Source organism: Muntiacus reevesi, chromosome 4, assembly GCF_963930625.1.
Source record: "Muntiacus reevesi chromosome 4, mMunRee1.1, whole genome shotgun sequence".
NCBI lineage: Eukaryota > Metazoa > Chordata > Mammalia > Artiodactyla > Cervidae > Muntiacus > Muntiacus reevesi.
Window position 1 is genome coordinate 44,390,066 of NC_089252.1, and position 14,956 is coordinate 44,405,021.

General features: G+C 36.7%; 1 protein-coding gene across 8 annotated transcripts in view; it reads right to left on the reverse strand.

Moving 5' to 3' along the window:
* Positions 1 to 14,956, reverse strand: part of PIAS2 (protein inhibitor of activated STAT 2) — a 98,461-nt gene that overhangs the window by 51,989 nt on the left and 31,516 nt on the right. For all 8 annotated transcript variants that reach the window (XR_010662906.1, XM_065932651.1, XM_065932646.1 and 5 more), the window contains exon 3: positions 8,874 to 8,958. Coding sequence is in view for 7 of the 8 variants with exons in the window: in XM_065932651.1 (XP_065788723.1) it covers positions 8,874 to 8,958 (85 nt within the window). In the remaining variant the exon portion in view is untranslated. The remainder of the gene's footprint in view (positions 1 to 8,873; positions 8,959 to 14,956) is intronic.

Consider the following 14,956-nt stretch of genomic DNA (forward strand, 5'->3'; position numbering starts at 1 on the left):
CCCTGCCAAGGCCACTTCTCCCAAGTCGAGAAACAAAACTAACCTACCACAAACATAGAAATACAAGTAGCAATTCAGGCCAAATGAGCAGCAGAGGAACATTTTCCACATGAAGAAGTTAGATAAAACTTCAGAAAAAAACTGCAGAGATAGGCAAATCTACCCAAGAAAGAGTCTGGAGTAATGATCATAAGATGATCTAAGAACTTGGAAGAAGTTAATTTCTGCACAAAGTGAAATGTTAGAAGTTTTAAGAGTTAGGAAATATAAAGAACAACCAGAGATAAAGACTATAAAAACTGAAATGAAAAATACATTAGAAGGAATCAACAACAGATTAAATGATACAAAAGAATGTATCAGTGAGCTGAAAGAAAGTAGTGGAAATCACTGCTGCTGAACAAAGAAAAAAGAATGAAAAGAAATGAGGACAGTTTAAGAGACCTCTAGGACATCAAATGCACTAAAAATTCACAGGGGCCCCCAGAAGGAGAAGAGAGAAAGGGCCTGGGAACATATTTGAAGACACAACAGCTGAATATTTTCCTAACATGGAAAAGGAAGCAAAAATAAACAAATGGAACCTCATCAAATGTAAAGGCTTTTGCACAGCAAAGGAAACCATCTACAAAACAAAAAGACAATCCATGGAATCACAGAAAAGATTTGCAGATAATGTATCTGATAAGGGATCAACATCCAACATATATAAACAGCTCATATGACATCAAGAAAATAAACAATCCAATTAACAGAACTGAATAGCCATTTTCCCCAAAATAGAAATGCAAGCTCAACATTGTTAATCATCAGAGAAATGCAAACCAACACTACGAGTTATCACCTCACATGGTTCAGAATGGCCACAATCAAAGAGTACACAAATAATATATGCTGGAGAGGGTATGGAGGAAAAGGAACCCTCCTACACTGTTGGTGGGAATGCAAACTCGTGCAACCACTATGGAGAACACTATGGAAGTTCCTTAAAAAATCAGAGTTATCATATGATCCAGCAATTCCACCCTCAAGTATATATCCAGAAGAGACAAAAGCTGTAACTCAAAAAAATACATGCACCCCAATATTCACAGCATCAACAGTAAGACATGGAAATAAGCCAAGTGTCCATTAACAGATGAATGGATAAAAAATACACACACAATAGAATATTAGTCTATAATAATATAATAATGCCATTATTATATTATTATATAAAAACAAGAATAAAATGATGCCATTTACGGCAACACTGGGTGGACCAAGTTAAGAAACATTTGCTTCTAAGTGAAGTAAATTAGAAAGACAAATATCACTTATATGTGGAATCTAAAAAGTGATATAAATGAACCTGTTTACAAAACAGAAAACACAGACATAGGAAAAGAAAAACTTATGGTTACCAAAAGGGAAAGGGAGCTAGGGGAAAGGATGCATCAGGAGTATGGGATTAAATATACCACCATATATATAAAATAGATAAACAACAAAGATTTAAATTATAGCACAAGGAACTATACTCGGTATCTTATAACACCCTATAATGGAAAAGAATCTGAAAAAGGTATCTATATATCTGAGTCACTTAGCTGCACACTTGAAACACAACACTGTAAATCAACTATACTTCAACTTGAAAAACTAAAAACGAAGGTGAGCAGAGTAGGTGTGGCAGAGAACTGTCAAGCAATGGAGTGCGGACTTCAGATGGCATCACTAAGGGCTTCCCTGTTGGCTCAGATGGTAAAGAATCTGCCTGCAATGCAGGAGACCTGGGTTTGACTGCTGGGACGGGAAGATTCCCTGGAGAAAGAAATGGCTACCCACTCCAGTACTCTTGCCTGGAGAATTCCACAGACAGAAGAGCCTGGCGGGTTACAGTCCATGGGGTCACAGAGTCAGACACGACTGAGCGACTATTTAACACACTTTTACACAGGGTTTTTAAGCACAAGGAAGAAAAAACTGAATGGGCTTTTAGAAAGATCAGTTGGGTCACCTGGGAGAGTTAGGAGATCATTACACTTGTACAGGCAGAAAATGAATGCTTGAAAGTTATTTAAACATAAATATCACAGAATATGACATTTAGGGATAAAAACTAATAGGACTAAATGACTGACTGGATACAAGGAGGTAGGATAAGGAGCAGGGAACACCAAGCATGGTGCCCAGGTTTCAGAATGGTGCAACTGGACAGACAGTGATGCTACGCACCAGGATCAACAGAGGTAGAGCCGGTTATGGCGTTCAGCCACCAATCACTGAGTGAGGTGATTATTTCTTCAACTTTACATGCTAGGTAAATTAAGATTCAGTAGGCTTTAGTAACCTACCCAGGGGTATATAGACTTAAGTGGTTAAGCCAGAATTCACATTTCAATCAGTATGAACTCTAAAGACCATGCTAGCTTCGGAAGGGTAGAGTTGCTTCAAGTTTTAAATCCTGAGACACAAAAAAGGATGAACAGAGTAGCAAACTCCAAGGACCTGGCAGATGAAATGTGGGATAATATAAAGAGGCCTCTGTTCAGGCAGAGCCCACACCATTTAACAGAAGAGGCAACAGGAGAAAACATACTAAGCAAAAACCTCTTTGAAGCCAGCTAATTTAAGAAAGAAAAGAAAAAAGCACATTCATGGATACTATCACAGAGCAGCGAAGAGAGAATCACACCTTGATTTTGGGAACATGCAAGAGATGGGAGTACGAGGAACTGAGACAGCATGATTGCAGAGGCAGTGATACCCAATGGAAGGGGCAGGGTACAGCCAGAAACAGAGCTGAGGTCACTGATCAATCTTCACAAGAGGTAACAGAAAAAAACCACCCAAACCTGAATGCATTCAAGCCTCTGGTTTAGACCTTATCGCCATTATAGGCAAAGGGGAGGGGATGGATGCACAGCAGTTTTCAAATTTGCTGCAACTGGAAATGCCTGGGGAGCTTTAAAAACTACTGCTGTTGGGTTCTATTTTCAGAGATTCAAATTTAATTGGTATGAATGAAATCTGGGTATTTGGAATCTTAAAAGCTCCCCAGTTGATTCTAATACACAGCAAAATTTGAGAACCATAGGGATAGAAGTTATATGATACCACAAGAACCGTAATTATTCAAATCCAGAATGTGTAATATGCTAACAGAGTCAAATAAACCACTCTTTTTCAAATTAAGTGGTAGAAAGTACGATAAGGGTAGAATCAAGAGCTCCTTCGAGAATTTATCCTTCCCACAACTGGGGCTTGGGTCACTTTAGTCGTGTCCGACTCTGCGACCCCATCCCTGGGATTCTCCAGGCAAGAACACTGGAGTGTGTTGCCATTTCCTTCTCCAATGCATAAAAGTGAAAAGTGAAAGTGAAGTCACTCAGTCGTGTCCAACTCGACTCTTCAAGTCGAGAAGCCTACCAGGCTACAGTAGCCCACCAGGCTCCTCCGTCCATGGGATTTTCCAGGCAAGAGTACTGGAGCGGGGTGCCACTGCCTTCTCCCAAGATTCATGAGTGAATGCTAAATTGGTGGCAAAAAGTTGAAGATAAACAGAAAATGTGCTTAATCTCAAAATATCTCCCCCAGATATTTATTAACAAAGGGAGAAGAAAAAAAAACACCAGCAACTTCACAGTGCAGAAATCTGGTGAACAGTACCTTACCCAAGTGATCAAAATTAACATAACCAAATATAGTATGCATCACTATTATGAATCCCCTGTTACAATACACTGAGAAGGGCATATATTAGTAACTCTTGTCAAAAATGCATAATCTGAATCTAATCATGAAAAGACACCAGATAAAACCAAACCAAGAAATATTCTACAAAATTTCTGACCAGACTCAATAAAAGTATCAAAAGTTATGAAACACGAGGGAAAATCTAAGAAACCATCACAGATTGAAAGACATCAGTGATACATCTATTCTATGTGATTTGGGATTCTGGAATGAACCCGGGAAGAGAAATTAATTAGCAGAAAAACTGATAAAATCTGAGTAAGGTCTATAGTTAACAGTATTGCACCAAGGTTAATTTCTTGGTTTTGATAACTGCCACTTATAACTATGAAACATGTTAATATTAAGGGAACTCGATGAAGAGTATTTTCTACTACTTTCACAACTCTTCTATAAACCTATAATTAGCTTAAAGTAAAAAGTTTTTTAATTGTGGGAGACATAAAAATCAAAATAATATACAGGCCATATCTGAACACTGAAAACAACCCTGAAAATTTGAATACAGGTTAGACATTGTTTTATGTGAAAGAATCATTTTTAGTGTGATTATGTTAAAAATTAAGAGATGTATCTTGAGGTATTTTTGGGTGAAACTACATGATGTCTGAGGTGGGTTTTAAATATTTCAAGAAAAAAAGTTGAGAAGTGGTCACATACAGATTCCAAAATGTTGATAATTATTAAAGCCAGGTAATGACTACCAAGCTGTTACTTCCACTTCTAAGGAAATTTTTTTTTGCTATTTGATTAGCCAACTCTGTAAAGGTTGGAGCTTACAGGGACAACATAGGTGTCTTTTGTCTTTTTTGTTGGGAGGATCACTAATAGCCTATTACGGCTAGTATTTTTAAAATTTTTTTGTGGATAAATATTCCTAAGGTAAGATTTATCATGTTAACCATCTTAAAGTGTACAGTTTTGTGGCTTTAAGTACATTTATACTATATCATCACTACCATCCATCCCAGAGACAACCATGATTAAAAACTTTTATTGAAATTAATTATTTAGTCATTCATTTTTTGACTAATAACATTCACACAGTTCAAACTTCAAAAAGATACTAAAAAAGATATAAAGTGAAAAAATTCCCTCAACTTGGACCATGACCACCTGATTCCCTCCTCCAGAGGCAACTTACCATATTTGTCCAGACACATGCTATACACTTAAGCAAATTACACACACGCCTTTTTAAGACAGTGTGTGTGCTTAGTCACTCAGTTGTGTCTGACTCCTTGCGACCCCATGGACTGTAGCCCACCAGGTTCCTCTGTCCATGGGATTCTCCACGCAAGAATACGGAGTGGGTTCCCATTTCCTTCTCCAGGGGATTTTCCCCACCCAGGAATTGAACTGAGGTAGGGCTTCCCTGGTGGCTCTGATGGTAGAATTGTCTGCTTGCAATGCTGGAGACCCTGGCTGGATCCCTGGGTTGGGAAGATCCCCTGGAGAAGAAAATGGCAACCCACTCCAGTATTCTTGCCTGGAAAGTTCCATGGATGGAGGATCCATGGGATCGCAAAGAGTCGGACACGATTGAGCGACTTCACTTTCACTTTCCTGCATTGCAGGCAGATTCTTTACCAGCTGAGCAACCAGGGAAGATCCTTTCAAGGCTAATTAATGTTAAATATTATTCAAATTCCATGCTTTGATTTGTTCATTTAAAAATGTATCTTGAAAACTAGTGATTAAATAATCTCCCTCCATCAAAGGCCAACCCAACACCCTAAAGAAGCTTGTAGTAATCTCCTCCATCTATAAATCAGCTCTTATTTGTCATTACTGCATTGGTGTTTTCCATGTGACACCCTGTAATGCCAACAATCATTTTATGTATATAAGCCAGTTCATTAACTGGATTGCAACTTGTGGAAAGGAGACATGCCATATAATATAATGCTTTGTAGCTAATGAACCCTTAGTAAATGTTCTCAAGCAGGCATCATCAGTGAATAACAAACAATACTAAATAATAATGATGTGGCTTGGGATATAAAATATAACTTTTAACTTACCCTATTCATTTCTCAGTTGGTTTATTAGTACTTCCAAGTTTGAAAGTACTTCCAATATAAAAATTTCCTGCAATCTCTTGCCACCAGTGAACATGTACATTCATTTTACTTCTTTGATAATTTCCTTCTCTAAATTTTCCAAAACCCCTATTATTTGGATATTGGGTCTTTTGGACTAATCCTTAGTACTGTCCCCTTTTTTCTCTTTTACTGTTCAATGTTTGGTCCTTTTCCCTTCTGGGGAGCTCAAATTTTACCAAGTCAAGGTATAAAATTATTCTGAGGCTTTGTTGAGAGCAGTGATGTGATCAGTGAAAGATCTAAAGTTGTATCCCGTACTATTCCACCTGATATTGTGTTCATCTTCAAGATGTTAGGGTGTTTAAGAGAAATCCATAAATTCTGATCCGTTTAGGAGATTGAGAATGCACATTAACATAAGAAAGACTGAAAAGTCTGACCTGAAGAACTTTTGAAACTACCTTGAATATAGAATTTCCAAAACTTAACTGCAGGACCTTTATTTTTTAAAAACTTGTATTAACATCTCACAGAAGATAAGTGTTCTAAAGAAGAGCTGAAAGGATGCAAAAAGATCTCTAATTTGCTCAATTCTGGGTTCCAAATTTTAACTCTACCATTCCAGAATATCATTTAAATCTTTTTAAAGTCTTATAAATAATGTATTAACACCAAAGATGACTTAATTGGAAAAGTATATAGTACAGATTTCCTTTTCTTTCCTTTCTCTTTTTAGTTCATTGCTCTTAATAAAGGTGTTTAAGTTTATCCTATTTTTTGAAATGGCAAAGCTCAGAGTACTTTTCATAATTGTTTTCAGATTTCTGCTAATTTTTTTGGCCCAGGTAACCACATAGCTCAGAATGGTCCTCTAGTTTATGTTCTTATCCCAGAAAAATTATTAATGTCCACATTCACTACAAAAAAGCATCTGGGCGATGAACTTTATGTCATTCTATCTTTGGGGCTGTTAACACAATTCTTTTTTATGTTGCTATATTTGGAATTAAATTTTCATTAAAAAAATTACTGCCAGAAGTGACAAAAAGTAATTCAAAGGGGTTTTATTCAAAAATTAAAATTTTTTCTAACTGTTGTTCACTCATTCAGTCATGTCCAACTCTTTGTGACCCCATGGACAGCAGCACACCAGACTTCCTTGTCCTTCACCATCTCCCAGAGTTTGCTCAAATTCATGTTCACTAAGTCGGTGATGCCATCCAACCATCTCATCCTCTGTTGTCCCCTTCTCCTCCTACCTTCAATCTTTCCCAGCATCAGGGTCTTTTCCAATGTATCGGCTCTTCACATCAGGTCGCCAAAGTACTGGAGCTTCAGCTTCAGCATCAGTCCTTCCTTCCAATGAATATTCCAGGCTGATTCCCTTTAGCATGGACTGGTTGGATCTCTTTGCAGTCCAAGGGACTCTCAAGAGTCTTCTCCATGACCACAGTTCGAAAGCATCAATTCTTTGGTGCTCAGCCTATTTTATTGTCCAGCTCTCACATATGTACATAACTACTGGAAAAACCATACCTTTGACTAGACAGACCTTTTTCAGCAAAGTAATGTTTCTGCATTTTAATATGCTGTCTAGGTTTGTCATTGCTTTTCTTCCAAGGAGCAAGCAACTTTTAATTTCATGGCTGCAGTCACCATCTGCAGTGATTTTGGAGCCCAAGAAAATAAAGTCAGTCACTGTTTCCATTGTTTCCCCATCTGTTTGCCATGAAGTGATGGGACCGCATGCCATGATCTTCATTTTCTGAATGTTGAGTTTTAAGCCAGCTTTTTCACTCTCCTCTTTCACTTTCATCAAGAGGCTCTTTAATTCCTCTACACTTTCTGTCATAAGGGTGGTGTCATCTGCATATCTGAGGTTATTGATATTTCTCCTGGCAATCTTGATTTTAGCTTGTGCTTTATCCAGCCTGAAATTTCACATGATGTATGCATATAAGTTAAATAACCAGGGTGACTATATACAGCCTTGACATATTCCTTTCCCAATTTGGAACAAATCTGTTGTCCCATGTCTGGTTCTAACTGTTGCTTCTTGAGCTGCATACAGGTTTCTCCGGAGGCAGGTAAGGTGGCCTGGTATCCCCATCTCTTTCAACAATTTTCCACAGTTTGTTGTGATCTACACATTCAAAAGCTTTAGTGTAGTCAATGAAGCAGATGTTTTTCCAGAATTCTCCTGCTTTTTCTATGATCCAACGGATGTTGGCAATTTGATCTTTGGTTCCTCTGCTTTTTGTAAATCCAGCTTGTACATCTGGAAGTTCTCGTTTCATATACTGCTGAAGCCTTACTTGAAGGATGTTGAGAATGTGAAATGAGTGCAACTGTGCGGCAGTTTGTACATTCTTTGGCACTGCCCTTCTTTGGGACTGGAATGAAAACTGACTTTTTCCAATTCTGTGGCTACTTCTGAGTTTTCCAAATTTGCTGGCATGCTAATTGTGGCACTTTAACAGCATCACCTTTTAGGATTTGAAATACCTCACTGGAATTTCATCACCTCCACAAGCTTTGTTAGTAGCGATGCTTCTGAAGGCCCACTTGACTTCACACTCCAAGATGTCTGGTTCCAAAGTATTTATTAAATATTTGGCTAACCTTAGTCAAAGTATACTATGCTTACTTAAGGAGAAATGGCTCAATTGTTATGGATGGAATTGTGTCCCCCCAAAATTCATATGCTGAAGCCCTAACTCCCAATGTGACTATGAAGTCAGGGCTTTAAAGAGGTCATCAAGGTTAAATGAGGTCCCAAGGGTGGAGCCTTAATCCACCAGGACTACTGTCCTCACAAGAAGAGGAAGACACACCAGGAATACACAGGCACACGGAGGAAAGGCCACGTGTAGAAGGCCACAGCAAGAAGGCAGCCCCCTGCAACACAAGCCAAGGAGAGAGGCCTCAGAAGAAACGAAATCTGTCAATTACTTTTGGACTTCAAGTCCCCTGAAATGTGAGAAGAAAAATTTCTTTGCTTAAGCCACCCCATCTGTGGCACTCTACTATAGCAGGCAGAACAGACTAAGACACCAACATCCCAGAAAACACATTCCAAACTCCTCTTACCTGGATATGCATATCTCTCTAACTTGCTGAGGTGTCAGAGCAAAAATAAAAAACTTCTCTTGAAACCGCTGAATACTGCTTTGAACTGGGGAGGAAAAAAAAGAAAGGTAGTATTCCAATAACAAATTCAATAATAGAAGAACCTACAATAACCAGGCACTTCTGATAAAGACTCTGCCAAATTTTGAAATTTTTATTGTTAAAACACACCAAAATAAAGTACTGAGTTACATGCATCTTGGAATCATGAAAGCAAGGTCACTCTAAAGCAGGTTCAATTTTAAACATTTACCATTCTTTATTGTAATATTCTAATCATAATCAAAATATAACACAACCCTTCAAAATTATTACATTTCATCCTTGACTACAGCATCTTCCAATGAAAAGTCTGAGGAAGTAAAAAAAACTCTCCCCAGGAGAACTCTAGTCAAGATTCAGGAGTTTTTGTTTGTTTTGTTTCTTTCTTTGTTGTGTTTTGTTTTCAACACTTTGTACTCAATTACATACACAGAGCACTCATTTAGGAGAAAATTTAAAACTCTGAAACTTCTAAGTTGGGAGAGTTATTAAGACATAAAAATAATTTTCAGCATACAGAAGGTTATGTAGTTAAAAAAGATTATCTAATGAAGTCATTCTTCAGAAGTGCATTTTTAAAAATTAACATGTATTTTCTTCACAAAGAACTTTTCATAGTTTTACACTGACCCATTATTCAATTATGTTCTAGTACTCATTTAAGCAATGAATGCCTTCAATGAACACTTGACTGAATACACATCTAAATTCCAATAATCAATCGGTTACAATTATCACTAAAGATTGTTTTATGAGAACATTTTAAAATAATCCTCCTATGCATACACCAAAATTTTTCAAATTTTATGAGATTTAAACAGAATATAGCAAACTTGAATCACCTGAATTTCGTCTTTACAAAAACAGTCATATTAATTATCATCAGTGATGTTTAATACTAAAATACTTTTCACTCTATAAATACATCAGCTACAAAGATCATTTGGGGAGGGCAGAGTGCTGAGTATTCATGCTTCCTGTAAAACAGTGGCTTTAATTCAGAATTGAGTGAGGAGACTTGTTACCAATTGTTCAATCACAGAAATCACTCCTTTCCTTCCCTTTAGTCCTCCATCTTCACCCCTGTAACCAGTTCCTCATTAAGTTCTGTTGTTCTGATTTGCTTTTTTAATTTTCTCATCAACTGCCTCCTATTTTCACCACCACCATCCTCCCCAAAACCTAGAATCACTTTGTACAAATGAAGGGGCAGCCCTGCCTCCCTGCTGGTCCCTCATCAGAACAGCAGTGCAGAGCTGGTCATCCTTCGTAAAACCTCTTCATCATCGTTCCCCCGCTAAAAGATGCTAAGATCATCTTATCTCTGAATGAACCATGTTCACAGTGCCTTATTTATAAGGACCTCCATGACAATGTCGTTCCTAGCAAACCTACATCTGCAATGTCTCCCTAAGTCCTGCTCTATTCAAAGCAGTTTCTTCACTATCAGGTCTCAGAACTGTGCCATTTTTATTTCTACTCCTTTGATTACTCAGATCTCTCTTTTCTTGATGTCTACTCTCCCATAAACTGCACCGATTCAGAGCAGGCACATTCATCTTTCAAAGCTCCCTCAAGTTACCACTCTTACTCCAAGAAGTCTTGACTAACTTTCCCAAGAAGTCTAGATTAACTTTCCCATTCATTAGGCCAATACAGTATTTAAGCTTTAGGTTCACAAATTATAGGGTTTCATCATACAAGCATATAACTGTTTGCTACTTTTCCGTCACCTTAACATTCTCTCCAATTAAATAGTAAAATTCCTAAAGCCCACGCTATACTTCTGACTTCTCTACAATTAGGCTACATGACCATATCCAATTAAACCCTCATTATGCACTTGTTATGAGATTATATTTTAATGGCTTTACATTAATGTGCATATCATTTTGTTATTGTTGCTGTTTAGTTGCCAAGTTGTGTCCAACTGTTTTGCAACCTCAAGGACTGTAGTCTATCAGGCTTCTCTGTCCATAGGATTTCCCAAGCAAGAATACTAGTGTGGGTTTTCATTCCCTTCGCCAGGGTATCGTCCAGATCCAGGGATCAAACCAACGGCTCCTGCCATGTCTCCTGCATTGTAGGCAGATTCTTTACCACTGAGCCATCAAGGAAGTCCATTAACTGTTAACTGCACCCAGAGACTTAATGAGTATTTCCTAATATTCAGAAATTTAATACTATGAAAAGATACTGACCTTTATTACTCTGTCACCTACCAGATTACAAAGATTAAAAGACCAACAATACAATGCTGATAAGGTATAAGGAAAATAACACATTCATACATACTGGAAGTAGAAACTGGTACAATGCTTTTGAAGCAACTGCCAAACTTCTCTGCAAAAACTGAATATCAAAATATTACATACTCATACTCCCTGACCCAACAAATTCACATCAAGGCATTTACACTTTGTGAATATGCAATGCGAGTATTCAGAAACACATGCAAAAATGCTCACAGCAGCAACGGCTGTAAGACTGCAAGAATAGAGCCCCAAGACATGCTATACACGAAAATACTTCTGAATAAATAACAACTGAAAACGTACATCAACAGAACACTGGTTCAGCTGCGGTACATCTACAAGATAACAGACCTACTATCATCTACAGATGCATCATTTATTTCTAAGAGATACAGTTAAGACTGTCACAGCACAGAACTCCAGAAGGTGCTTTTCACAGTAGATTCAAGTAGAATAATGCCCTTGTCCCTCCACCAGAAAAGGGCCTAGTGGCTCTGTGGTAAGAAAGGGCATTTTTAATAAAGAAAAATGAGAATTTCTTTAAATGAGAGAAAAGATGACATAATAAGCCAGAGAAACAGTTAATTACTGATGATGACTCTAGCTGTGTAATAACTGTGGCTATGAGGGACTTTTCCTTTCTGTTATGCTTCCATGTCTGAAGTTATCAATTACTGGCATAAATTACTTTTGTAAACTGAAAAACAAAGTAAAGAAACTTTAAGGAATCAAAGACTCAATATTTTGAAGGTATTCATAATATTAAACAGTTTGACACATCAACATGTAGATGCTTAAAAAGAGAATGAACAAAGAGAGCCAGTCACAGAAGAATATATACACAGGGTACCACATATACATTTCAAAAGCAAGTTAACTGAACATTACTTTTTCTCACATACATGGTAAAACAAGCAAGAGGAAACAGAAATCCAAAACAGTGATTTAACTCAAAGAGGAAAAGGCAAGAAGGTTTCAAAGATACTGGCGATGTTCCTTTCCTAAAAAATGGGTAGTGGTTTCACAGGTTTTCATTCATAGATATTCTTTATAACAATGTCTTTAATATATTCTTCTATACAGACTGAGTATACACAAACTTTTTAACGAGAAAGGATTTCATCATCAAAAGAATAAAAAGAAGAAGAAACAGAAAATAGGAAAAAAAAAAAAACAAAAGACAAAAATACTGGCAGTGAAAGCAAAAGCAAATGAGAATAGCTATTTAAGGGAGAAGAGAAATTTTATTAACTTGTTTTCAGATTAGGGGATAATTCATTTGTTACAGTAAAACCTCAGCTATAGGGAAATTCATATAGTATTATTGTATACACTCACACTTTTTAGATGCAACAGTCTATCATTTTAAATGCTAAAATAATTTTTTTAATTTTAATAGAAATAATACCAAATTGCAAAACTATATAATAATGTATCTTCTTAAGTGGAATGTATTTGTCATGACAGTTTTGTTTAGCATCTACAGATGCACCTTGCTATAAGAGCGAATCCCTCAATACTAAGAGGCTATTGCTTTCAATGTTCCCAAGAGGTTTTGTAACATTTTTTGACTTTTCGGTTGTTGTTTTTGTTCCTATGAGGGCTCTTCCAGTCTTTCCCATGTTGTTAATTAATTCCTGCTCAACAATATGTTGATGGCTTAGAAATCATCTAATCAACTATATATTAAATCAAGGATATGGATGTCAAGAATATGTGCTCTGAAATATGGTTTTGGATCTCTTTCAATTCATAATAAATGGATTTACCCCAAATTTTTATTTTTACAAGTATTTTCAACATGACATAACCAAATCATTAAAACTTAAAAGCAATTCCTGAATGTCACTGCATTGCTTTAGACAGTATGACACTAGCCTTTTTTAGATCACTGTTTTATGAATCTAAGAATATATACATTAAGAAAATTGTTTTCTTTTCTTTCTTAAGGAAAGCAGGATAAGGAAATGTTTAAAGCCTTGTTTTAAAACAAGAAATCAGTTTATAAAGTTTACAGAAATGACAAGCAGGACTCTTGAAAAATACACACATCGACAATTTTTTAGCTCAGGAGCAAAAGATTATTTTATAAGTCCCGAGGTTATATGTATGTCTTACATTCTAACGTAAATTATGAGCAAAAGGCAGGTTTTCTTCTTAATCACTCTTCAACACAAAATGCCTCCAGTACTATTAAAATCATTATTAAATCACACAAGATACAAAAATTTTAGTACATTTATAAAAAGCCTATTACCTTCCTTTAACCTTACGGAGGTTAATGAAAGAAAAACCTATGAAGAACATGGAAAAGTAACCCAATTCCTATTTCTGTTTCTGAACACAGGGAAAGCATGAAGCGCGAAGCACTCCATGAAGCCTCTTCAGAGTTGGCTGCCTGGTGCCCCACGGATGCCAGGGGCAGAGAAGACACCTCGCTGCATCTTCTCTCCATCTCCAGCCGTCTTCCTTCCAGACAGTCAACCGTCCACTGGAACCAGGACCCCGACAGCCTCTTCTTCTCAGTCCTGCCTTTAGCCATATTCCTGAGGAGTCCCTGGAGGCAGGGTCACCTACACACACTACTAATCTGAATCCTTCTCCAAACACAAAGAAATAATTTCATAGTGATTGCTAAGAAACACGTGAATGATACTACATATGCACTGATACAAATCAAAAACCATGAAAAAAGGAGAAATAAATTATGGAAACATTTTAATCAGATAAACGAACCTGTTTAAAAAAGAAATTAAAAATGAAAGTAAAACCATAAAAGAAACACAGTTAGGTAATACACATTTTAGATGTTTGTTCCTGTTATTAGTTTTAGAAATGAAAAATCTAAACAAGATAAAAGTTGGAAGAAAAACTGCAGTGAGAGACAGTCTCTCACTTGGTGGAATTCACACTGGCACAGTTGTCCTGGAAACTAACCTAGCACAATGTTATCAGGAGTCCTCACTCTATGATGCAATAATTCTGCTCACAGGACTGTGCAAACAATAAAACATGAACAAATACAGAGTCCTTATTTCAGAATGAATGTAATGAAGAGATAAAATACATTATTCTCCCTGCCTGGTTCAGCTGTGCTAAACAAAACAACATAAGGAGCCTACTACTATCAGACCATACTGACCCATTAACCTCAAAACTTCCTTCTAGCTCAACCAAGATGTACAAGTAAAATCCTATACAAAATGAAAAAAGTATATTAATATATTTAAGAGAGTTTTCAAATGACTTGAAACAAAAAAAGTGTTTTTCCTAGGATTGACAGGAAAATGATCTCCCAGCTTAACTATGAAATGTCTTTTCCCAAACAATTTATCAACAAATTCAAATACCTCTGTAAATAATTTCATTAGCCAGCAGGAAATTATGCCATTACAGCACAGAAGTCATCGAGGTAAAAATTTGTTGGAGTCACATGTATCAATGTCTAACAATATAAAATTTACTACATTTTCTGCGGTCACGGGTTATTAAACAAAAAGCTAAAAAATGTGGCAAACTCTGTCACTTTAGGAAAAATTTAAGTAAAAAAGATTTATTTCTTGAAAAAAAGTTTTAAAAGCCATGTTGAACAGAAACTAAGTCTCTGTAAAAACAGCAAAAATATCAAAAGGCAGAATCCCAGGCAATAAATACGATTTGTGTCTGCTCGTATACACACTGAAGCAATTTGAGTTCTAAGCTGTAAAAAGGAAATTTGATCAACGAATTAAGTTTTATGCCAGATTT